Source organism: Catharus ustulatus, chromosome 4 (genome assembly GCF_009819885.2).
Source record: "Catharus ustulatus isolate bCatUst1 chromosome 4, bCatUst1.pri.v2, whole genome shotgun sequence".
NCBI lineage: Eukaryota > Metazoa > Chordata > Aves > Passeriformes > Turdidae > Catharus > Catharus ustulatus.
Genome location: NC_046224.1, coordinates 45,598,814 through 45,624,387, shown reverse-complemented (window position 1 = coordinate 45,624,387; position 25,574 = coordinate 45,598,814). Strand labels below are relative to the sequence as shown.

At 35.7% G+C, this 25,574-nt stretch overlaps 1 protein-coding gene across 1 annotated transcript in view; it reads left to right on the top strand.

Moving 5' to 3' along the window:
• Positions 1-25,574, top strand: part of PTPRQ (protein tyrosine phosphatase receptor type Q) — a 124,999-nt gene that overhangs the window by 34,872 nt on the left and 64,553 nt on the right. The window contains exons 27-38 of the mRNA XM_042779219.1: positions 2,515-2,728; positions 4,406-4,558; positions 4,674-4,853; positions 5,652-5,759; positions 8,176-8,457; positions 9,230-9,412; positions 10,079-10,180; positions 12,445-12,565; positions 16,225-16,385; positions 17,921-18,066; positions 24,493-24,658; positions 25,120-25,410. Of these exons, the coding sequence (XP_042635153.1) occupies positions 2,515-2,728; positions 4,406-4,558; positions 4,674-4,853; positions 5,652-5,759; positions 8,176-8,457; positions 9,230-9,412; positions 10,079-10,180; positions 12,445-12,565; positions 16,225-16,385; positions 17,921-18,066; positions 24,493-24,658; positions 25,120-25,410 (2,107 nt within the window). The remainder of the gene's footprint in view (positions 1-2,514; positions 2,729-4,405; positions 4,559-4,673; positions 4,854-5,651; positions 5,760-8,175; positions 8,458-9,229; positions 9,413-10,078; positions 10,181-12,444; positions 12,566-16,224; positions 16,386-17,920; positions 18,067-24,492; positions 24,659-25,119; positions 25,411-25,574) is intronic.

Sequence of the window (25,574 nt, the reverse complement as noted above, 5' to 3'; positions counted from 1 at the left end):
CTCCTTATTTTTTCAGACAGTGATGTCTTTCACTGGATCTGAATTGGAATCTAAGTTTTTGATGTAGAGCTCAAGGAAGGAGTTCACTTTCAAGTTGAATGATATACATTAAATGGAGCCCTGGAGTCAAAAGTTAAATAAGTAGCAAAGAGAAAAAACATTAGGATAAAGATCCATTCATTAAACCAGGCAGGCATCCCTGGAAAAGGAAAGTACAGTAGTTTCACGAATACAAGCCGCACGGATTATAAGCCGCACCCCCGGTGCCTCGACAATGTTGCTGTCTTTGTCAATAGATAAGCCGCACCCCGAATATTAGCCGCACTTTCGTTCGTCGCGAGAATCCGTGCGCAGCTTTCACAAATTGGCCAATTAGTAACAGGATCGCGGCATAGCGGGCTTTACTGGCTCGGGGCGGGGCCAGGCAGGCTTGGCCCGCTCATGGTTGCTGACGGGGCCGGCCGGGTGGTGCTGCAGCCGCCGCCGGGCTCACTGGCCCCCCTCTCCCGTCAGCACCGCCCCGCCGCTGCGTTAACGTACTCGCCCTGCCGGCGGGCCAGCCGCTGCCGCCACCGCCAGGCTCGCTGGCCGCCCCCTCCCGTCTGCACCACCGCCGCGTTTCCTCGCCCTGACCGGCACTGCAGGCCCCCGCACCACCGGGCTCCCCCACGCTGCTGGCCCCGATTCTGCTGGGCTTCCCCTGCTGCCAGGCAGCCCCACCCGCCGGCCTTCCTGCTTCTGCCATGCTCCCCTGCACTCCTAGCCCCAGTTCTCCCGGGCTCCCCCGCCCTGCTGGCCCGGGCTCTGCCGCCCCCCCTGCCCCGCCCTGCTGGCTCAGGCTCTGCCGCCCGCCCCCCACACTGCTGGCCCCGCCTCTGCCAGGCTTTCCCACCTCAGCCGGGGCCGGCCGGGCTCCAGCTTGGCTTGGGGCTGCCGCGGGCTCTCACTTCCGTGTTGGCAGCTTTTAGAATTTTGTTAATGTATTAGCCGCCCCAGAATATTGGCCGCACTTCCGGGTTTCCACCAAAATTTTGGTTAAATTGGTGCGGCTTGTATTCGTGAAATTACTGTATATAATTCTGTAATTAAAGATTGTATCATAGTCTGGATACAAAAAATTGAAGTAGTCTGCGCAAAAATATTTTAGTGATGAGATTTCCTAATTTTTGTGGTTTTAGTGCAGTGTCATTGCTGCTTTATTATAAATTACTGAATGTAATTTTCTAATTAAAAACTAAAGTAAATCATAAACCCCCTTATCTTTATCTAGAACTGCACTGACCACAGCTTACAGTAGCTACAGGACTTGAACTGGCAGACCCATAGTGATAATGGTACTCAATAATCAGTTATCTTGTATGTGGAAAATCCTCATAAGCAAAAAGTTTTTCCATGTGGCCTATTATTTTGCTATAAAATGATGGTGAAGATCAGTCATACACAGTTTTTACCTCTTGGTACCTAGGGGAGATTGATGCTCTAGCTGTGCCTGTATAATGTACCTCATGTTAAAGGAGTAAAAAAGTGGCTTTGCCCTTTCTACCCAGAGTCCACATGGAAAGGACTAATGTGTATTAGTTACATCACTGCAAAAGCATCTCTTTCTGGCAATGAGATGGGCCATATGTGTGAGTGGGGAGTGTTCCTGATGACAGCAGAACAATTCAGAGCTACTCAAGTCCTGGATTTGGTCCCAGATTTTGCAGGGGCACAAAGATCTGGTGCTAGCACACCATTTTGTACCTATGCTCTAGCCGCTCTCTCTTTTCAGTTTTTGTTTCTCTTCTCTTTGTTGTTCTTGGTCCACTTTTATCTGCTACCATCCCTTTCCAACATTTGTTCTTTGCGTCTTCTGTCCTACGGGCCCCTCTATCACTTGCCTCCCTTTCACTCTCCCTTTTCACATATCTACACCCTTATTTTTCTCTTTTTCTCTCTCCTTTATTTTATTAACTTCTGTTTTTTGCCCTCTCCTCTTATTCCCTCACAGAGATTTATTCAGCCTGCTAATCCTTTACCTGAGGGACTGGAAGGGCCATCTGAAGTCCTCTTGTTTTCAGTGCCTGCTGCCTTCTTTCAGGATATACTTAGTGTTAATAAATATAATAAATAATAAATAAATAAATAAATATGTTAATAAATAAGATCTCCCAAGTTCAAATGTATATCTATTCAATATAGCTCCAAAGAGACAGCTTTAAAATTAAAGACCTTACTTTAAAATTGCCACCTTAATATAAGATACATATTTTAAGAATTTTTTTAAGAAGTGGTGTTTGATTAAACAATAACTGGAATAAAATGTTGTAGGCTGCTGGCAGCTGAACGTTTTTATGACAAAGACTATATTTTAAAAATTATTCTATTGATCAGTAATGTTTGATGCCAACATTTATACAGTATCTATATGCACGCACAAAAACACAAGTATTATTTCTATATTATATATAAATTTAATTATATGATTTAGTGATGACTAGGTTAGTGATTTCTTTTTATTTTTCTAATTTATAGTATCTGCTTGATTCTTTGGAACCATATACAATAAATGAAAATATCAAACCTTCTTCTCCCCCTTGGAATTCAATGGAATCAGACAATGATTTTTATGAAGGTTCAGCTGAAATGTTTTCCAGCATTCAGACAGCTTCCCCAGTAATATTTACAAGTGTATCTGGTGACAATTTGCCTGTTTTAAATGGAGCTGAAGAACTACATTCTGCTTTGGGTAAGATATTTGAGGGTATTTTTCTACCTGCTTCTTTGTTCTGAAGGACCACCATCACTGTCCCAGATATGATCTTTAGCACATGGTTCAAGCAAATTATAAATGGGTCATTTGCTGGAGTCAGATTTTTTTACTACCAAATAACCTTCTGAAGCAAATGGGAATGCCACACAGGCAGGAACCAGCCCCTTGTCACCCAGCTGACCTTCTTCCTAGTGAAAGGAGCACCCGAAAGCCATCAGCCAAGCTGCATAGACAATCAGTTATTACAGTTGCCAAAGCAGGTGTGATTGTCAGGGATTAACATATCTCCAAGCCCTTCAGAGACCTTGATTTCTCTAAGCCTTTTGACTAATAGGTTTTCAAATGTCAGTGAAGGTAAATAGGTCAAAAAGTTACAACTTTGCTATATGGGTTACAAACAGGTGGAGATGACCCTATGACATGGTGATGTCATTAATGAGTACACTTGTTCTGTATTATCAATGGACCACTGTTTCTTTACCAAGTATGGATATTTACAAATCACTAGGCAGCCCTCAGCTGACAGGCACGGATTTCAAATATCACTCTAAATTTGTACAGTGTTTTGAGCAGTGGAGAGAAAATAAAAGGTTTTGGGTTTTTCGGAGGTTTTTTTGGTTTTTTTTTTGTTTTGCTAAATGATTTAATTAAGTCACTGAATTAATCTATATGTGCCAGTATCTAAAACCAGAATTTAATCCATTATTTTAAATGACAGTGAATGTTTTCTGTGCTATGTTAATCCTGAAGAATCTTCTTTGTCATACACATGAAATGTACAGTGTTTTAAATGCAAATCTGCTTTTTATGGTCTCATTCAGTTTGAGATATTGAGTTACTAAAAGATGTCTATATTGCTGAAAATTTATTTCAGCCAGTGTCTGTTGTGATCTACCATACAAGTATTATTTTATAGGAGTTATAGTAGTTAAAGCAGTTGACAGCCAAATTTTCAACAGTCTGCTGGTTTCTCAATGCCTTCATTTTAATGCCCTTCTCACTGAACTCTGAGCCTGATATTCAGGTATGTGAAGCACCCACACCTTTCCATGTTACACTGGCATAATGACTGCTTTATAGCAGCTGATTTTGGCTAACCCACCTGGATTATGGTTGACTTTGAACTTTATTGCAAGGGCACCAAAATCTCTTTGTGGGCATGCATGGTTTCATCATTGTACTAAGCACAACTCTTCTGTTAAAAATACCAGCATGAAGGGATCTGTGAAGACAACAATTCCAAGTATTGGAATCTGTTTTCCTCAATTAAAAATATTTAAAGCCCCTCAAAAACTCCATCACTGTAGGAGCCATTGTTCTGAAATCACCGGAGAGGCTAGACCTTATACAAAAGTACCCTTTCCTAGCTTTTAGGCGATTACTCAAAAACATCACAACTCTATTTGCTACTCATTCATTCTTTCACCTAGGCCAATCTATCTATTGTACATATGAAAATGGACCTATAATAGACTCTCCTTTAGGGAGTTAGGAGGTGGAATGTAGACTTTTAAAAATATTTTTATAATTGATATGAAAATTAATTCTTTCAGAATAAAATGGTTCTAGGTCGCCATGCCAAAGTGAGTTTAGAATGCATAAGAAATAAAGTACTTTATGAGTAAGTAGCTATTTCTCTCTATTTACTCACAGATAATCAATATAGCATCGACATTTTGGCTGAAGAGCTGTCATATGCTATAAAGGGCCTCACACCTTTCACAGATTACACAATTAGTGTGTCTGCTTTTACTGCTGTTGGAGAAGGACCACCATCAGTTCTTACAGTCAGGACACTTGAACAAGGTAAACTGTAACTCTGGTAGTATCAAAATTAACATACAGGACTTATTTCACTGAATGTTTGAATTTTTTTAGTGATTTATTTACTTACTGTTATGTTTTTATGTTTTTGTTTAAGTCCCAAGCTCTGTACAAAATATATCTTACAAGAATATTAGCTCCTCCTCTGTCTTGCTGTATTGGGATCCTCCAGCAAATCCCAATGGGAAAATCATTCATTATACTGTTTATGCTATGGAACTAGATACAAAAAGGGCATTTCATGAAACGACTTCAAACAACAGCTTACTTATGACAGGTACGTTTGATTAAAGAAATATAAAAATCTAAATGTGTAAGTACATTTAACAAACTTATTTTTTCCAATATTAAATAATATAGCATTTTGAAATATATGTGGATAAAATGTCACACATTCTCACGCACACAACAAAACTGCATGTAAAAACAAGGTTGGGACACTACTCAGAATTGTCTACTGTGGAGGAATATGTAGGGTATGTGAGATGGGAGAAGAGGGCTGGTTAAGGTTAACAGTAATTTTTGAAATCGTGGAAGCAGTAATTTGTGAAATGGATTTCTCCTTGGAATATTTGCTTGAGTCTCCCATGTCCCCATAGGAAAATATTCCTAAACTGTGAAGTCTTTTTCAGATTTGAATTTTTCACAGTATTTGTCTGACATTAATAATAAGTTTCTTATTTTGAGGTTGTAATTTTTATGGTAACTGAAACAAACACTTTCCTAATGGAGTTTCATTTATTTATTGATGTTAATCAGAATAAATCGTACAGACTAAACCCCCATATTTGGATGTTCATATATGCATCCTTTGATGTCCTTGACAAATTCTTTAAGCTAGTTACAAGGTTGAAGCTAGTTCACTTACTCTAAAATCTGCTGATTTACCTGCATGCCAGTTTGACTGTCGCCACATAAATGGTTTAATGTACATATTCTTTTAGAGGAAAAAGGTGTACAAAAAACTCTCAGAACAATATCAGGTACTATAGTTTCATAAGTAGCTATGACAAAAGAAGTCAACAGTCTTGTTTATGAAGTTATGAATCAAGGTTTTTTAAATTATTCTTTTCAGGTTTAAAAAAGTACACAGATTATAAAATGAGAGTCGCAGCCTCTACTGCAATTGGAGAAAGTGCTTTGTCTGAAGAGAATGATGTTTTTGTGCGAACCCCTGAGGACGGTAATACGTTGTTTGCAATGATGATTTATTTTCTGAAGTTTGTGCTTGTTCAAAAAGAAGACGAGCACATTAAAAAAGGGGGAACAAAGTGTATAAATAAAACCAATGTTGAAATTATTAGTCTTCTATCAGTCAGTGACTTCATTCACACCATTTTTAGGTAAGTGCTAAAAAAATAATGAAAGCTGCAGCATGACCTGCAATCAACTAGTTTCAAATGTGATAGACAGATGGAAGGAAAACTGCAGAGCTGAGGCTCCCTCTCTCAAAACGATATGTCCCTGGTACCCATCTAAATCATAATCTTTGTGACTCTGTTTTGTTTCTTTTTCTTTTTGTTATCATGTGTAAATTAGGTTGGTTTTAAAGCATATGAATATTTCAACAATTCAGAGGCCATATTTCTATTTGTAGACAAAGAAACTGATAGTGAAGATTTTCTGATGTTGAATATAAAAAGCAGGGGGGTTTTGTATAGGTTTTATTAATTTTAAGACTGATTAATAATTTTAATATCAGGTATAATACTACATTACAAAGATTTCGGAATCCTCCTTTCTTACTTGCAAGGCAGTTTTCAAACCGTGAAGGTATTGGGGCAAGAGCTGAAGTTGTCAATGGCTTCTTGCAAAGAAAACATGGGAATTTGATTTGCAGAGCAGAGCCATGAATATTAGCTTTTCCTTGTTTGTATCAAGTTTGTAATTTCACTGGTTTCAGCTAAGTTATTTCCAGGTTTACTGAAGTAATACAGAAGATGATTGACCAATTGTCATTCATCTCTCTCATTTTCAAACACACTACAAGACAAGAAAAATAATTGAGTCTCAATAAAGGAGAGAAAAGGACTACAGGATTAAAAATCATGGATACTTATGAGGCTTAGGTGATTTGAATAACCACACAAAATATCAGATTTAATGGTGAAACTTTAAATAGTTGCATATCTTTTTAAAATTTACATTTTTTCTATGCTGTTAGATTTTTTACAGAGGAAAGGTATATCACAAGAACAGAAAATCACTTATATAAATATTCTTTTCTCTGAAAGCTTACAATCTCTTGCCTGTGAGTTTTAAAGAAATGTTTCAGAGTAGAGTTTCTCTGTTCAGAGTAAACAGCCAACTGTTCATTCATTCATAAAAGAGCAATGCAAGTCTTGAGGAAACTAGTGAGAAACTCACCAAGAATTCTTGCCTTTTTATAAGACTATGCATAATTGTTTATCTTCTCTTTCTTGTTGTTTAGCTTTCCTGAAGTAATTCAGACTGAGATTCATGTCTCCTAATTTTAGCCAACCTAGGAACAGAAATTTGTCTGACTTTTGAAAACAGAGATACCTCCAAATTAAAGATTCACTACAACTATCTTAGATTACTTGCATTAGGATGGAAGAAGCTAAACTGTAGGATTTAAATATTTTACCATGCCAGACACATGACAAAATGCATTTCAATTAAAAATTAAGCTTCTTCACATGAGAAATATCCATGTAGGTAGTCTTGCCGTCCAGAGAGCAGTGATCTGTTACAGTTAACATTTTCATGCGCTCAGAAAACAGGAATGAAAGTGATTCGTGAGACCTTTTGGGCAAAAAATATTCATTATGAATTCTGAAATATCTGCAAATGGATATTTGTACACAAACTGAATCCTATGATCCTGAGTAGATAGTATATTTGTATCTTGATTTTACAGATTATTTCTGAGGTGAAGTGGTGAAGCCTTCAGAGGAATTAAAGATGGCATTCAGAGTTGATTTTGTTCATAAGTGCAGCCCACTCACTCCTTCAACACTTCCAAAGCTTATTAGCTTACTGGAGTCACATGAATTCATACAATGCCAGCAGATTTAGCCACACACCACCCTGGAGCTGGAGTTGCTTTGTGCATGACCTTCACACCAGAGTATGCAAGATTTACACTGGATTCACCAAAGGGAATTTAGTTATTGTGCATACAGTCCCTTTCTTGGTTCAATAGTTGATTGAGTGAAGTAGTAAGGGTGGTTATTTACATAGGAAGCAGTAAGAGAACATTAATCCGAATTTAAAGAACTGGATATGAGGAAGAAAATGAGAGGATTTGAAGGATCACTGTGCTTGAGACTGATAGAGAGAAGAATTTTTTTTCTTAAGAAGTGCAGTTTCAGATAGACTTAGAAGTGGATGAGAAAAGAAATTCCAGAAAAGCTAAAGTGTCATAATGAAGAAAGATGCCTAGTTTTATGAATGGAAAAGAGACATACCAAAATTAACCGAGATAAAAAGTGATAAGGCTTTGAGAAGGAGAGTGAGAAAATGACTGTAGCCCTATTGGTACAGTTAAGATCCAAGGCCAGGATCCAAAAGCTTTATGAACTCAGTTCTGTATTCAATTATTTGAAAACTTTTTTTTTCTGATTTCTGTGTTGCAGAACCAGACTCCCCACCTCAAAACTTAGAATTAATAAATGTAACTGCAACAGAAATAAATCTGAGATGGTTACCACCTGAGCAGCCTAATGGTCTCATAACTCACTATGAAGTTCTCTACTGTGATTCCAATGATTATTTAATTAAAAATGCCTCATCTACAAGTATATCATTAAGTGAAATGAAGCCATATACTCTCTACAACATCTCAGTAAGGGCATTTACTAGACTTGGCTATGGGAATCAGTCATCTTTTCCACTTCTGGTCAGAACTTCTGAAACTGGTGAGTATTTTTTAAAAAATGAAATTTTTTGACAAGACATTGCTTTATGATAACCTTTGATGACCAGGGGATAAGTTTTAATAATTTAAGAAATATTTGCTTACTTTGCAAAGACAGTGGCTTTGAACTCTGTTTTTCTCTTTTATATACAAAGCAAAAGAGCAAGGCCAGGTGCTTGGTAAGGGATGGGGAACCAAGAGCCCGAGGGTCCCTGGGCCAGCTGAGCAGAGGCTCGCTAGCCAGGACTTGTCTCACCTCCCTGCTGCAAAGAGCACGGGGCAGGCAAGGCATGGCAGCCAGGGCCAGTCTGGAAAGCCAAACACCTCCTGCTGATGTGGCAGGTCTGAGGCCAAGCCAGGAAAGAAAGTTCTCGGGTTCAGTGACAGCAACCAAGCCAGGTAGAGCCCAGTGCCAGTGGGCTCTATCCCACTGCCTGCAGTGGGGGAGCCAAGCTAGGGCTGGGCTGCCATGTCAGGATGAGACTGGGTCAGTGAGTCAGGGACTGGGTCAGTGAGTCCATGGCCAAGCAGAGCCATGATAGCAATGAAACTGAATTTAGGTGATTTCTATTTTTTTTTTTAATTACTTTTTTGGTACTGTGTGTGTGTCTAAGTGTTTTTTATCTTCAAATTCAATCTCTTTTAAAATATATTTAATAAAAATTGGATACAAATCCAAATGTTTACCATGTGTTTCATTGAAACTAATATATAAAATTTCTTTCCAAATCAATGAAATGGACTGAAAATTTCTATAATTTCTTTTCTTCTAGTTCCTGATTCTGCACCAGAAAACATAACCTATAGGAACATCTCATCCAAGGAAATTGAACTATCATTTTTTCCACCATCCATTCCCAATGGAATCATACAGACCTACACAATATATCTCACGAGGACTAATGGGACTGAGCAAAGAGTTATAAACACTACTCTTCTGACACTACGTATTACAGGCCAGTATATAATGATCTGGAACTTATGTCAACTGTGAGTTTTTCTGAGAAGTGTGCAACACACAGAGATATATTAGTTCATTGGTTGGATTTGATCCTTCGTGCGCCTACAGAAAGTTTTTTGCTCCCTATCCTGAGAAATAACTTGTGTGCTGAGATGAAATGCGTATTGAATAGTAGAGAGTCTAACATATATCTCACTGTATTTTAGATGTTTAAAGTACAAGGAACTTCAATAGATATCTTTGCATTGTAACAAAGTAAACCCTCAAGTCACCTGCATATCTTTCTGATCTTATTTTGGATAAAAAACTTCCTTTTCCACTAACCTTTGCATCTTTTCCTAAGTTCTGTTGTTATTGCTGAGGCATGGCACAGCAATTAATGCTGGGAGCTTAGTAATTTCATTGTACATTTTCAGAGAACAACCAAGGACAAACTGCAAAACATTCTAGGAATATGAAATAGAAACTGTTAATTAGGGCTTTTCCTGTTCTTTTGCAAAGTATTTTGTGTTCCAAGCTTTCCCAATGCTTCTTTCAGTCTCTAATGACACAGATCAGTGTGACAGACTTATTCACTACTTCAAAAATACTTACAGTCCATTAAAAATTTAATTTGACCCATTGAATGGTTGTTTTATTGAATTATTCTTCTTTTGTTTAGATTTAAATAAATATACAGAATATACTGTAGAAGTGTCTGCCAGTACCACAATGGGGGAGGGAGTTCATAGTTCACCTCTGCATATACTAACTGATGAAGATGGTAAGTCAGAACAGAAGTTTCCATGCATCATTTTCTACCTGCATTCTTAATTTACTCTTACACTTCATGTCACATGTTTTTAAGTTTTATGAACTTTTGTTGCCAGTTATGTCATTTCTATCTGTATCTATGTATCTACACACAAACATGTTTATATATCTATCCATCTACCTTTATATTTGTCAGTACAGGCTGTATGAAGTGCTGAAATTGCTGCGCATGCACTTTTGATCTTACTAATATCTTATGACTCTGAAGAATCTTGATTTACTCACATTATTTTAATCTAATACATGACATGGTAGAATTAAATATTTTACTTGGTTTTTCAGTCGTGTGAGAGCTGGGGAAGCCACAAAAAACCCCAGAAAAATGCAGTTTGAATGGTCCAGGGACATTTCTGTGGGGCTTCTTTGGGGAGATTTTTATATTACTCTAAACAGATGCATGCATACAGGTATACATAGACAGATATAAAATTATTATTATTATGAAAATGCTCAAAGTTCATCATCTGTAGCACTGGACTTCCAAATTGAACTGGGGCGTGTGCAGGCTGAGGTTAGAACACAGCTGTTGCAAACCCTGCTAATTTTTAGGTCACAAAACAGCAGAGGAATCTTAAAATTGTAGTTGTACTTTCAGTACACAATGTTATTGTGCAAAGTTATCCTTGTCACCTCTCTAGATTCTGCAAGAGAATCCTGAAAAAACATTTCATAGCAAAAATCTTAATTTAGATGCTGTGAGTCATATTTTGGAAAAGGTTGTGTCTATTCCTCTCCTTAGGTTCAGGAGGAAATCTCTCTGGGAACCTATCTAAAGCCCCATTGACAAAAGCAATCCACCAGCCACACCATCAGTAAAACAACTTTGCTCAAGAGCTATGTCACTGGAGCAGACTGAAAAGAACTAGATTGGATAAATCCTTTTTTCTTTTTTTAGCAGAGATTATTTTTATTTAGAGCTATGTAATTTCTATTGTTTAGCAAAAAAAAATTCTCTGAATAAGAATTGTAGAATAAACTAGACATGTCAAAAAGACAGCATTCACCATATGACAGATCTTTTATTGTGCAGCCACTGAGGATAATATAACAAGTAAAACACAAAACACAGCTGTTAACATTTTTCACCGGTAAATACACTTACTGAATTCAATGAACCATTGTTAATGAAAAATATAAAGTAGTTTTTTCTATAATATAAAGAGCTATAAAACCTTTATGCCATCTTTCAAGATAGTGAAAGGGACAGGGAGTGAGAAACAACAATATTTATAATACACCACATGTTCCGTATTCACAGGAACAGAGTGTTCCAAAGTTCAGACCAAATGTTTCATAGATTTGCTAATAGTTATGCTCATATTCTCAATTTTCATGCATGACTACAGCTATGACCTGAATTTTTAGTGCATGATGCTCTTTGGTTTAATTTGAGAAAAACAAATATAATTCTAATATTACTTCATAGAGATACATAGGTCCATGAATCAAGATGCAGATAAAGATTAATTTCTCAATAATTGCTGATAATAAAGCAGTATCATTTATACATTAGTTATTTTTCCTCAGTACAATTAATAAGAACCTTAGAACAAATCCAAACCTTGTATAACATTTTCATTGATTTATGTCTCCCAAAGGAGTCAGAATATGGTGTCATCTAGAGATGAATTTTAAGGATCTCAGTGAATAACTATCTTTTCATTTGCCCTTGTGGCATGTTAAATGTATGAATGTGGTCCTTTTTTGATGGAGTGAATAGATTTTACCATTGTCTAGTATCCCACAATTTTATCATCTCTCAATGACATGCTTATCCACTTTTCCACCTTTTGGCACTTTGTAGAGTTCTTTACAGCACCTTTTTTTCCTCAGAGGAACTATTATACTGTATTTTATATGTGTACATATCTATAAAGCTCTTGCTTTTATTAGAAAGGAAAAAAAATACAGCTATGTACTTGGGCAGTAGGTGAATCACTGTGACCTAGCCATTGCTCTGTTTTCTCATGAACTACTTTTACCATTGAATCACAGAAACAGATGTTCTAACACCACCATGCAAAATCTTCTTTTATCATCTGTCAGAAAAAGGAAAAGAAGCTGTGCCTTAACATTAGCTGATGGATACTGTACCAGTGTGGTACAAGGTTAACTTTCTATCACAAATAATTCAAAGCCTATTTAAGGATGCTGTGTGTCCCACCCATCTTAGCTGTTTAACAAGATGTTGTGTCCTGTTCTCTCATTTTATAGCTCCAAGTTCTCCTCCACAAGCCCTCTCTGTCAAACAGTTGTTTGGTGTCACTGTGAAGTTGTCATGGAAACCTCCGCTGGAGCCAAATGGAATTATCCTCTATTACACAGTTTACGTCTGGTAAGATTTTTCTGGAAGTAGTTCTGAGGAGAAATGGTAATCTGTAACCTATCAGGAATGTTAGGTTTTTGTTACACAATATGTTGATCACATGTTTTGGGAGAGTACATATTCATCCAACTCTTAAAGTACTGGAGTTTTTTATATGCAAATTCAGAGGAGCCAAAAACTGGAGGGACAGTTTTAACATTTTGTAATAATTTTCAACATTTTTTCCAAAGGTTATGCTATACTAAGTGAATTCAGTTTTAAACTAGAGCATGGTGCCTATTTTAATTATATTCTAATTAGGCCTGATGCAAGGCAGGGCCCATCCTGAATTGTCAAGGCGATTTGAAATAGGCTTAAAATAGAGAAATATTGCCTCCTTTTATAGACAGAGTGTAAGAGCATGTTCAGAATTCTCATGTGCTATCGATTATATCTACTGTTATATTTTGTATTTATGGCATTCATAGAAAACAAGTATTTTTAACAGATAGTTTTCATTTGTGTTCTAGTTTTTTCTAGAACATTTTTTATTATTATTTTTCTCCCTGGCATCCTCCTGTGATATTTTTTCACCTCTAAAAAGGAGTTTTGTCACTTTAAAACTTGCGGTTTCTGTCCCCTTGCAAGACATAGTTTGGTCTAGCAATGTGGCATCTCTTGAAAGATCTGCAAATTCTACTGAGAATGAAAACTTTTTCTATTTATCATTTTTAATTTATTGCATTTATGCTTTAACATTTTATTACCACTACTAAGGTGCAGGAAGCAAATACTAAAGTACCTAAGATGTGAAGCAGATGTGCAAATCCTCAGTTGTTATGGGCATACTACCCTTGAACTTCCATTATTTTATTGTTACTTGTCAGTTTTGGAGTAGAGTTTGACCTCAGTCACTTCTGATATTTTTATTTTAATTATAATTTCTGATTAGTTCAGGATAAAATGAAGAGGAGTAAGCTCTTCTTTCCAGAAAAGTTGTATTTGTCTTCTCTTGTTAGTTCTACTTTAGTGGGAATATTTGTTGCTCTTTAAAATAATTACTGTCCTCAAACTAGGGAAGAGTTATTTCATGACAAGGGCTATGGTTTTGATGCACACTGTATTCAAAGGCTTCATGTTATGCAACTTATCATCCTTATGTTCCCTTATAACTTACTGCTTTTGTTACTGTGAGAAAAGATTGTCAGAATTCTTTTAAAAACCCCAAACTCTTATATGATCCATCTTTTAAATATTGCAATTAAGCAACCACACAGCTTCCTGCTGTAAGCCTTGCCCCATTTTTTTTTTTGATTTCTCTTTTCTCTCCTTACTGTGCCCTACCTAAATTTAGAGAGGTTTTAAGGTATCATGTTAAGGCAAGGACATTGGGGAAAAATTCCCTTTGCATTCAAAAGGGTCATAACTTGACTCCTTCCTTGACAGGGAGAGAGGGGTGTGGAGGAAGGAGAATAATTTTAAGTATTTAAGAGAGTTGTCTATACAGTTTCATCAAACGCACTGCAGGGGGAGATTTGACAAGGCAAATCATTCTGCCATTTAGTTGCTGCTCTTGGGAGGTATTCAATATATTTTGGAGGAGACTTAATCCCAGTGCTTCTCAGTAAAGCAGGAAGAGGAAGGTTACTACCGTTAAATAAATGTTCCTTCACTTCAAGATTTTGCAACAGTTATAGAGAATTTGGTAACCTTTCTTTAGCTGATTTGTAACAAGAATCCACAATCAATAGAATAGAAAGGGTGATATTTCCAATGTTTTCAGTTATATTTAATGGAATTTGTCAGAGGACAAGGTGGTTTTGGGTCCTATCAGGTAGTAAAGCACCTTTCTTCTTTCCTTGAGCCTAATAACTCATACTCTCTAAATGTAATTTTAGAGTATTAAAGGTGTAATTAACAAAATTGTTAAACTTGTATGTAGCTATTTTTTTGGGCATTATCCTTTTCTGCAAAAGATACTTGTGAGATACTTGTTGACTAGGTCTATTTTGAGGTACAGATTTTTAAGAAAATATGCTCCCTTTCTTTGTCAAGTGGAATATGGAATTTCTTAGAATCTGTGTTTTCTGCATTTTTGAAAAATGTGACTTAAAACCTTATTTTCTTCAGTAAAATTTCTTGGCTTAACTTACTCTGCTACATACTTTCTCTACATACTGTCTGTGAAGGCTACAATGATCAGTATTTTCTTATTTTTTTATTGCAATCTCAATTTTTTCTAACCAGAAGGTCATCTTCCCTTGAAATACTTCAAGCTTTTGTTCTTCTTTCTGTGCCTGGTTGTGGAAATGTTTTTTGGCACCTCAGATGTAAGAATGCAGTTACTCAGAGTAGAAATGTTTGCAACACTAAGCTGCGGATTTTCTTCTTACTTAAATTATAACCAGATATATATTTCCATACTAAGAATACCTTGGGCAAAGATCCAGGAAAAAATGTCTTTCTTTGTATAGAGTTTGATAACTGCAGCTGCAAACTCTTGTAAATTTTACTATTATAAATGTCAGAAGTTTGGGAAAAATGTAGATGTTAACTTTCTCTGTAACCGAGTGTTTCCCATGTCAAGTGACATTCCACTCAAAATCTGAGGGTTAGGGAGGATTTTTTTTCATTCTCATACATTTTCTCATTCCACTTGTTTATTTCAGATTATATTAGATGGTGATCTTTGCTAATGGGACAGTCAGTTATCAAAGGATGAAAATCTAGTAATTTTGAATAATTTTTTCTTATTTTTAGTATTAAACCACATTGTCATTTGTGAAGAGCTTCACAGAGACTCCTGGAGCAAGATACTTGGTTTTACTTATCAAATTATCATCTCTGTCTGAAATTCTATTAGAGAAACAGGACACCTACCCTTACAGAAATATTTGAAGGAATGGAATGTTAGGTTTTTATTTTCCTCCTACTTTGTTCTTAAAACATTATGTTAACTTTACAAGGAGTATAAGATTTTTTTCAATTCAAGTTAGTTATTTCTGTACCTTACTTTACTTTCTGATAATCATTTCATACCTATGCTAATACCGGTATTTTATTAATGTTACATCTTACAGTCTTTCTAGGCGGGTTTTGACCTGACTGGAGTTCCATTCTGATCCTCTGCTACATTCCACTAGAATTAACTCAGCACCAGCTAATTCCTGCTCCATATCATCTTCTATTATTCCATTTATAACTTCAGCCTTCTGACCAATTTCACAGAGTCATAGTAGGGCATGCTCCCTGCTATAATCTTTTTATATTTCGCTATTCCTGTCCAGAGAGACAGTTTAGTTATGCCCTACTGTGTCCTTCCCAAGGGTACTACATAGTCATTTGAAAACAGTTAATAGATAGAAATACTCCTCCTTAATATTTCATATAACCATTGTTGATGTAATTTGCAAACATATTTCTGTGGGGTTTTGAGTTTTTTGGGGGATTTTTTTTGGTGTGGTTTTTTTGTTGTTGTTTTTAAAGAATCAAAATGAAGTGCCCTACTGTGATGCCACAGTACAAAAGTTAACTTTTCATCATAAAAGACAAAAAGTCATCAAAGCCTCTTTTAAAAACCTAAACTACTTGTTTTTAACACAATATTGCATTTTTCATTTTTGCAACAAATGCCATAATTATATATATAGAGAGAAATGGCACGTGTATATAATTAATTTATTCTTTAGGAATAAAATGTCAGAGAGGACTGTAAATGTTACGGAAACATCACTAGAACTCACAGACCTAGAATATAACTGTGAATATAGTGCTTACCTAACAGCAAGTACAAGATTTGGAGATGGCAACATAAAAAGTGATACTATAACATTCAGAACTTCTGAAGGAGGTAAGCTTCTATCCAGTATGAACCATTACTTTCATTCAGCCTTAAAATTCTGTCAGCCTTATTTAAGTTAATAAAGCCACTGAAGTGTAAGTGACATTTGACTTGTAATGAAGAGACATTCTACCCGTCTGTGTGGCTCTATCTTCATGTATAAAATTACGCTAGGTATACATGCTAGGGTTCTATAATATTATTATAGGTATTTCTATTAATTTACTGAGGAAAAGATTAGCATTTCTCTTCAGGACAGATAAGATCCAAACAATTTCATTCTAATCTTTGAAATAATTCGAAATCTTTTTGTAATATATTTTAACAGATCCTTACTTTAAGCAGCTGTGACAGGGAAAGGGAAAATATTTCTTAGAGTATCCCTCTCAAGTCTAAAATATTTTTAATTTGAAAATGAACACTGTAAGTGTACATTGATTTTATTCTATTTTAATTATTTTATACTTCCAACATGGAAAGTGACTTTTATATGATCATGCAATATTCTGTGCTTTGAAAATCATTCAGTTTAATTTTTGTTTCTGGTTTTCCATCAATCATATTGCTATAATCTGTCCCAAAATAGATAGTCTGCAGGCATACTTCAGAATCACCCTGCACAGATATAAACAATTCCCAACCACTATCTGAGCCATCCCTCCAAAGTCTGTCTACATCATCAGGCTGCAGATATTGTCAGTTGCTATTGAAGTTGGTATGGAAACATGAATTGACTTTATAGGGACAGACTTTAAGGAACAGGTCCTGGGCTTCCGCCTCCAAATAATATTTTAATATTTTACATAAACTAGAGCAGCACAAAGCCAGAGAGATACATAACTCACAGTGTTCAGCACTCTACTGCATGTTCTCTGATGGTGGGAGATATGGATTTAAATTCTCCTAAGTTGACTTAAAGAATTGAATTTAACTCTCCTACATCACTGTGTTACTGAGAAGAACCATATGCTGCTATTCTTTATGAAATAGAAGGAGGGACTAATGGAAGAAGACTTACAGAGGTCTTTCTGCACATTCAATAGGCTGAAAAAAGAGGAAAAAAAGATAAATTATCATACTGTCCAAGCTTAAGTATCTGGTTTACCTATATGAGTTGGGAGCCTAAATTCTATTTATAATCAGAGAGAAAAAGGCCTTAAATTTAGGTTTTGTGAAACAAGTTTTTTTTTTTTTTTCCCTTCTAACTATATTTGGAGAATAGGTATCTAACTCAGTCAACTTCCACGTCTGCAAATTAGATGTTCTGTGTGCACAAAGCAGTAAGTACTGGACAAATTCTATAAGAAAACTCATCTGTTTACAAATGCAGCTAAATGTGAATAAGTGTTTAAAAAATTCATTTTTACATATACAATTTTATTTCATTATTTCATGAAGCAGTTTCTATACCATAATCAGAAATACATTTAATTTACCATAGGATGTTGTAAAGGCTACAATATTGGATGTTCCTTAGGTGTTAAAGTGTACAAAACCTTGAGGTACAAAATCTTTAGGTATGTTAAAACTTAACTTTTTTCCAGCTCCAAGTGATCCACCAAGAGATGTTACATACAGAAACCTTACTTCCACATCAATAATGCTATTCTGGTCTGCTCCTCAAAAACCTAATGGAAATATTCTGTACTACTCAGTTTATTTCAAAAACAATTCAGGAATATTCATACAGGTAAGCTTATTTGTATATTCTTTCGTAGAAGTCAAAGACATGTTCTAATAATTACTGAAAGATTAAATCATTTTTATAGTTATCAATTAATTTGTTTTTCACATTTCCTTCATCATTATGTAGTTTTTAAACTAAAAAAGACAGAAGTATATCTCGTAATCATATGTGTTACATTGTGCATCTCACTGAGCATTCATATTGTTAAGCATTAAAACCAATAGATGTTGTATAATATTACATTATGCAAAGTTTATATGTACATGTATATATATATTTATATGAACACATACAACATATATATATATATATATAAAATTAATATGTGTGTGGATAGACTCAAGATTCACTGCCTGCATGCCACACCCTCAAGAGTGTTTCTTTTAGTCTAATCTATCAGTGTGAATAAATTTCTGGATCTGGTTTTACTTTTTAATATATGTTTGTACAGTATTGAAAATAATGGAGGTAATGTGAAAGTAGGGAATGCATTTTTTTCATATTTTTCTTAGTCTCAAAAGGAAATTACTGTTGAGTATACTGAAGCAAAGATATCAATATTCTGAAGTTAAAGCTTAAAAGACAAAATCTGATAAATAATATTTTTAGTAATACATTTTCATTTAGGTTTATTTACTGTTTCTGCTTTCTTAATTAATAATTGTATATAGTCTTTCTGTTCAACTCTCCGTGAATGTCTTATGGTACAGAAATATTACAAGGGAAAAAAGCTTCCTTTACAGGTTTTTGGTAACAAGTTTTACACATATGGAAGAAAAATAAGAAACACTAGTTAATTTAGAAAATTACACATGGAAAATAACCTTGAATGCATAGGCTCTGCATAGTTTCAGGTGCAAGCAGGACTGTGCCATGAGTTCACATTCTGATGAGATTAAAATCAGGGCTACAGTTCAGAACATAGACTGTTTGCACACACTGCTATAGCAACAGTTTTTTTCTTAAATATCTGGACAAACCTTTACATCAGTTCATCACCTGAACTAGCCCATCCTATGAAGGATATCTCAAGCAATTTTAGAGGAGGACTAAGGACTTGGGCTATTCCTGCCTTTAGGAAGTTTCAACTCTGAGATGAATGAGTAAGGTAAATCTGACACAGAGAGAGAGAAATAAAACCCCTAGGATGTGCCCAGGATTCTGGAAACGAAGGAGGAAGATAGGGAAGGTGGAGCAGTAGCATTGGCCCAGCAAGGTGAGGGTCCAGTTTTACTATCATGTGATGTAGTTAGGCCAGGAAAGGATGGTGGCACAACTGGAAGTTAATGCTTCTTTGGCATATTATGTGTTGTCAGGAGAAAAGTGCTGTCAGCAGTTCTACCTCTGTGTGTGGAAACTACCATTTTCATCCTTTTGACTTCGATTTTTATCCCATCCCTCTGCCATCATAAGACAGGTTTCAGCTGCTGTTGCATCTGTCTCTTATTGCCCATGGGATGTGAACATTAATCTCTTGAATCACGATCAAATCTTAATCTGTCTACTCCCTTTAACTCCTTCTGCCCTTCAGATCCTGCCTGCTCACTGTTTAGCATGGCAACTACCATATCTACACTGCAGTCCTATTGTGTGCCTTGGCATTCATGTGGATGCAAGACAATTTCAAACAGGTGAAAAAAGCCATTTCTGTCAGATATTTTATATAACTCTTTTTGCTACAGAGAAATGCATGTGTGAAAGCCTGATATGTGACTATATATATGTATATATATGTGATATATGCAGACAGTTGTAAGCTGCAGGAGTATGCACACATATAGCTTACAACTATCTGTAACTTAGAAGTATAACCATGTAATTGCAGAGTCTGTTGCTAAGTTTTGTATCACAAACAGTTGGAAAGAAAGAATCCTCCGTTGAAAGACTCTGCATCGAGGTCACCATTCTGCTTATGTTTAACCAAATTGTATTTTCAGTCTGAGAAATTATACAAGAGAATTGAAAAGTGAGTGATCTTTGCACATTTCACATTTTCATGCTGTGGGCAACCATTCTTTATGTCTTTCCTTTGCTTCTTTGTCAGGACATAATGTCAGAGGTCTGTATCTTAAACCATATGTTCTAGATGCGTAAATAAACACCCTTGCTGAAGAATAACAAGCAAATTAACATCTCCCAATGCTCTCATAATCTGAAATACATACAAAAGTCATACTAAAACTGGTGCTGTTCTATTGTCTCAACTTCTCACTTCTCACACATTCTCAAAATGCTCAAGCATATTAAACCTAATTAATGTAAACCACTGACTATTAATATGTTAAAACTAGGAAGTTAGAAGCTGCAGAGTGAAGCATTTTGTTTAGGTAAAAAATGCCCAGATATGAAAAAGACCTGAGATAAAAGATACAGTTTACTCCTTGACATGATGCAGAAACTTGAGTTTTCTGGCAAAAATGAATAATTTATGTGCACTCATCAGTCAGAAAAGTAATGTATAGTTTCTTTGCTTTACTGGTCTACATGAAAAATAATATTGCAACTGTGCAGTCGGAAGGCCTGGGATGCTCAGACCTTAGGTTCAAGAACAGAATAGCAGAAGGAAATATTTAGTGATGGAGATTAGATTTAAGGATTTTGGTTGATGAGTGGGCTGTTTCTATGGGGGTGCTGAGAGTTGTAAAAGAAAATGTGTCAGAGAGGGAGGAATGACTGGTTGCCAACTAGAAGAAACCATCACCTGCATTAGGCTAGGTTCCAGTTCAGCCTTATCTTTCATCTTCTGCTGTCATAGGTCTAGGGAAAAGCTACCTCTTGGTGTATGTACCCTGTTCCAGTGCAGTGAGGATGTGGCATGTATGCTGAAAAAGACTACTTTCTTCACAGATGGCATGACACTGTGCCTCGTCACATCACGTCTCTGTGACACTGCTGGGTTCCTACAGTTCAAGCTTTCACTGTTTGCAGTAGCAGCTTTGCAAGTTTTGCTCCACGATGCCTTGCCTGATTGTTGAAGTAATCATACTGCGTATATTCCCAGTCCTATCAAGGAAATAAATCAAAGACTCTATGGAAGTAATTGACTCATGGCTAAATATCAATATATGGAAGATATCATTGACTTGAATGAACTCTGTTATTCAATCTCTATATACTTGTGTTTTGATTAGCAAGAAAGTGGAAAAGTGCTAATTAAAAACATTAATATATGCTTTGATAAATTCCCCCAGTGTAGGAATTTCAGTACAGATGGAAACTGTCCTGCTCTGACAAACTAGACAGTGGAACCAGGGGCAAGGACTGAAAAAAAGCCAATGATCCTTCTAGCAACTTAAATATCTGACCCCAAGTCATCAATATGATGATGACTTAAATATCAATATGACTTTGGTCACCAGTATGACCAAAGTAGGGATAAAAAAGGGAACTTCTCTAAAATACAAATTAAAATGCAAATTTTAAAAAAGCAGGTCTCAGAATGGTACAGCAGACAAAAAGGAAAGATCTTCACTTAGGTATTACTGGAGCCGTGAATATTATGCTCCTTGAAGGATGGTTTGGATTAGCGCTCATAGTGTCACCACTCTCACCTGATTCCCAGAGACAAGTATGTGATCCTCTAACTTAAAACAAGAATGCAATACAATGAACCTAAAGAAGAAAACAGAACAGGGGTAGAGGGTTAAGAGTGAAAAAGAGCATCACCATGTTTCCCATATAGAGCTAATTACAGCTTTATGCCACTGGAAATATCTGCCACTTCCTGAGGTGAAGAAGATACTAGTTTCTGCTGACACTTTCATGGCTTGAGTGTATTGCTTACACTTAGCTGCTTTTAATAATCTGATACTTTGCTATGTCAAAACTTCTTTCATGTATGGATGAAGAAAGGGACAGAAGGAAGAATTTCTTCAGCTGTAGCCAAAGATCCTAAGCTGTTTGCTTTCATCTGAAGCCACAGTTAATTGTAAAACTTCCTATAGTGTTCTATCCCCAGGGTACAATTAGCACAAGTTTCATCTTTTCTCAGTTTGTACCCACACAGTTCTTCCTGCTCACTGTTGCTCTTAATTATGTGTTCCTTTTTCCCCTAAGATTTTGTCATATCAGTAGTTTGAGTTATCTCCGCTCCTTAGGCTCCTCACAGTAAAGGAGCCATCTCTTAAAATAGTTTTTGTTGATCCACCAAAACACTGTTAATAATATTCACGTTGGTTCACCAAGTCCTTAACTGCCAGACAGCTGGCTAAATTACAAAGGTCTTTTTAAACTAAGAGTTGAATTTTCAGCTGTTCATACCAATAAACTCCCATTAAACCTAGTATGAAAACTTGATATGGTAGCCTTGACAACTTGACAACTACCTTGAAAACTCAGGTAATTATTTAAGGTCTTATTTTTTAAAAAACCTGATTATTAGATGTTGTTACAAATTACTAATTATTGCTAACAATAATAATAATAGTAACAACAAGAGGATATTAGAATGTTTCTTCTGGGCCAGATGATGTTTTCTGTCATACCCTGCTTGAGTATCAGAAAGTTTAATTAAATACCTTAGAATTTAATCCACTGTTTCCTGTATCTTAACTTTCCAAATGTAACACAAAGCTATTTCCAGTGTTTTTCAGTTACATCTGAAACTAGTATGAAATCCAAACTACTTCTAGAAAAAAGTCATATATTAAGGTGGAATTTTTTTGTATTTTGACTGATGTTGACTTAAGCTGTTTGGCAAAACTAACAGTGTGCTTATAGTCAGTTAATAAGAGTGGATATAAAAATTGATGCTCACAATTTGTGCAGCTTCTGTTCTGCATTCAAAACAAAGGATTGAGTTTTCCTTGCCAAACAAACTATTTACTTTTTTATATTATGTCAGTACTAGTGACTGCAGGGAGAACCAGATCTTCAGATATAGGTATAAAAATCTCAGGGAAATGAATGAGAGTGTCACCTACTGTTTTCAGGAAAAAAAATATTTTGCCCTTACAAAAACTTGGTGAATTGTTGCATTACATATATAAATTGATATGTACTGGTGACAGACATCAAGATTGCATACTGAACTATCAGTATGATATCAGTATGAACAGTACTGATTGAAATGTGTTATTCAGCATGTCACAGTGACTTCTTCTGTAGGAACTTCCCTCGTGAGAAATATAAACCATTTTTCAGTATGCAGTTTTAGCATGCCTGTGCTTATATGTGGTATTTCTAAATTTTAATACCCAAATATTTCTGTTGCCTTTCTCCTGCTTTAGTAAATTTGCTCTCACAGCCTCTCTTTTTCAGAAAAACATTTACTTGAAATCTAACTTGGATTTTAAAGAAGGGGAGAGTATGGATTTGATCTGACACCAAAAATAGTGGACAGGCCAAATAAATCTGGAATTCATCAGGGAGTTGGGCAAAATCCAGCTCACCCTGAGAACGTTGCTATGTAGAAAACTTTGGACTTTTTTTGGTTCTGAAATGGGGCAATGTGACTTCTGTAGAGGAATGCTACTGGCTCTTAGAATCAGCAGTGAAGATTTTGCTTCCTATCCAATGCTTGAGCTAAATATGTTTATGGGCTAAATAACTTCTCAACAATTTTCAAACCATGAAGCAAACTCAGTTGGATCATCTCAGTCAGGTTCCTGTAAAGCTGTGGATGATTCAACACATTCACTTATGTGGTATAGCTGAACTTATATAAACAATATGCTTTATATTTTTTCATCTTCCAAAATGGTTGATTCTAAACCTCCTTCGAGGTGCTGATCTGAAACACTAATTTATTGCTCTAGTCACTGTATTAATGATATTTTTAAAATCCAGTTCAAAAGACAGTGGGACTAGGTTCTGCTGCTACCCTTTCATTAGCAAGTAACTTCACAAAGGAAAAACATTCTGTTAATACATTCAGTTTAATATGGTCCACTCACTGGATGTTGTTATTGCAAGGGACAACTAGCAAAAGGAGCACTTTATCAAGTGGTACAGCGAGATCTCTGCCACTGAAAGCTTAAAGTACATAATTTACTCTCATAAAAAGAGATTAAAGAGAGAGAAGTCCTTTGATTTGATTAACAATGATAAGCCAAGGCATGTGTGATTCATGTAATCTATGAGCAATTAGCAGATGTTGCTTTTTTTTTCATTTTCTTAATGAAATATGGATAAACACACTGCAGTATTACAGTTTTAATCTCTGAATTGGCATTCAACAATTACAAGCAACAGGAGAAGCCAATTATGTACTCTGTAGTACTTACAAGGAGTAACAATAGACGTAATGCAATTGAGTATTTCAGAAAAAATCAGTACTAATTAGGAGGCAAAGCATAGGTTTGTCTTATGAGCACTATGGTGATTTATGGCTGCTGGAGGTGGTAATGGCTAAATGGGGAGCAAGAAAGAGAAATCAATAAATAGAAAACATTTTAAGTGGTAAAATTTTCTTGCTTTTTGTCTCTTTAGAATTTCACAAGTTATGGTAACGACAGCAACGTCAGTGTGTCTCCATTTGCAGTGCTGGATGACTTGGCAAAATACAGCCGTTATACTTTGTGGTTAACTGCAAGCACAGCATTTGGAGATGGAAACAAAACCAGTGAAAAAATAGATGTGTATACCGATCAGGATAGTAAGTTAATAACTTTTTTAGTGTTTATTGTATATCCATGCTTTTATTAAATATTTATTAAATATTCTCTAACCTAAAAATTATTTTACTTTTATGATGGCAAAGTTAAAAAATATTATTAAATGTGGTTTTCAATGCTGCAATATTTATCTTTGTCAGGAAGGCATTTTGATCTGAGTATTTGAAATACGAAGGACATAGAGCACAAGCAATAAAATTATTGTCTTAAGCTTTAATTAAGACTCTTTTCCGAAACAAATTCAACAGAAATGATTATTCATATATACCTTCAATTATTTTGCTTTTGATATTGAAACACAAATTATTTTTAAAAGTTGTAAAAAATATTACAACTGACATTTTCAGAATAATTATATTTTGAACAGTTATTTCTGGTTGGAGTTTGGATGTTTTATTACTATAATCCATGCATTTAATTTTTTGCTTATTATCTCTCATAGTCCCAGAAGGTTTTGTTGAAAATCTGGTCTATCAAAACATTTCCTCATCTTCTGTAAATGTAAGCTGGCTTCCACCATCCCAGCCAAATGGCTTAGTCTTCTTTCATGTTTCTCTAAGTTTAATGCAACTGGGAACCAGTAAGATATTATCTTTCCTTACTTACAACACAAGCATAATTTTTGATGATCTGGAGAAATATACTGATTACATTCTGAAAATCACACCGGCCACTGATAAAGGATCTTCTGAACGACATGCTCTAAGTCTTCATATAAGAACTGATGAAGATGGTAAGATTCAGATATTTTATTAATTCCTAAGGAAATGTGTAAAAACCCCAATTAACTTTCAAAAGGAAAAAAAAAAGTGTTTCTTTTTCTTGTTTCACTTAAAGTGGTTTTTTTATACACAAACATCTGCTGCACATTTCTATTTCAAGACCATAAAATAGAAT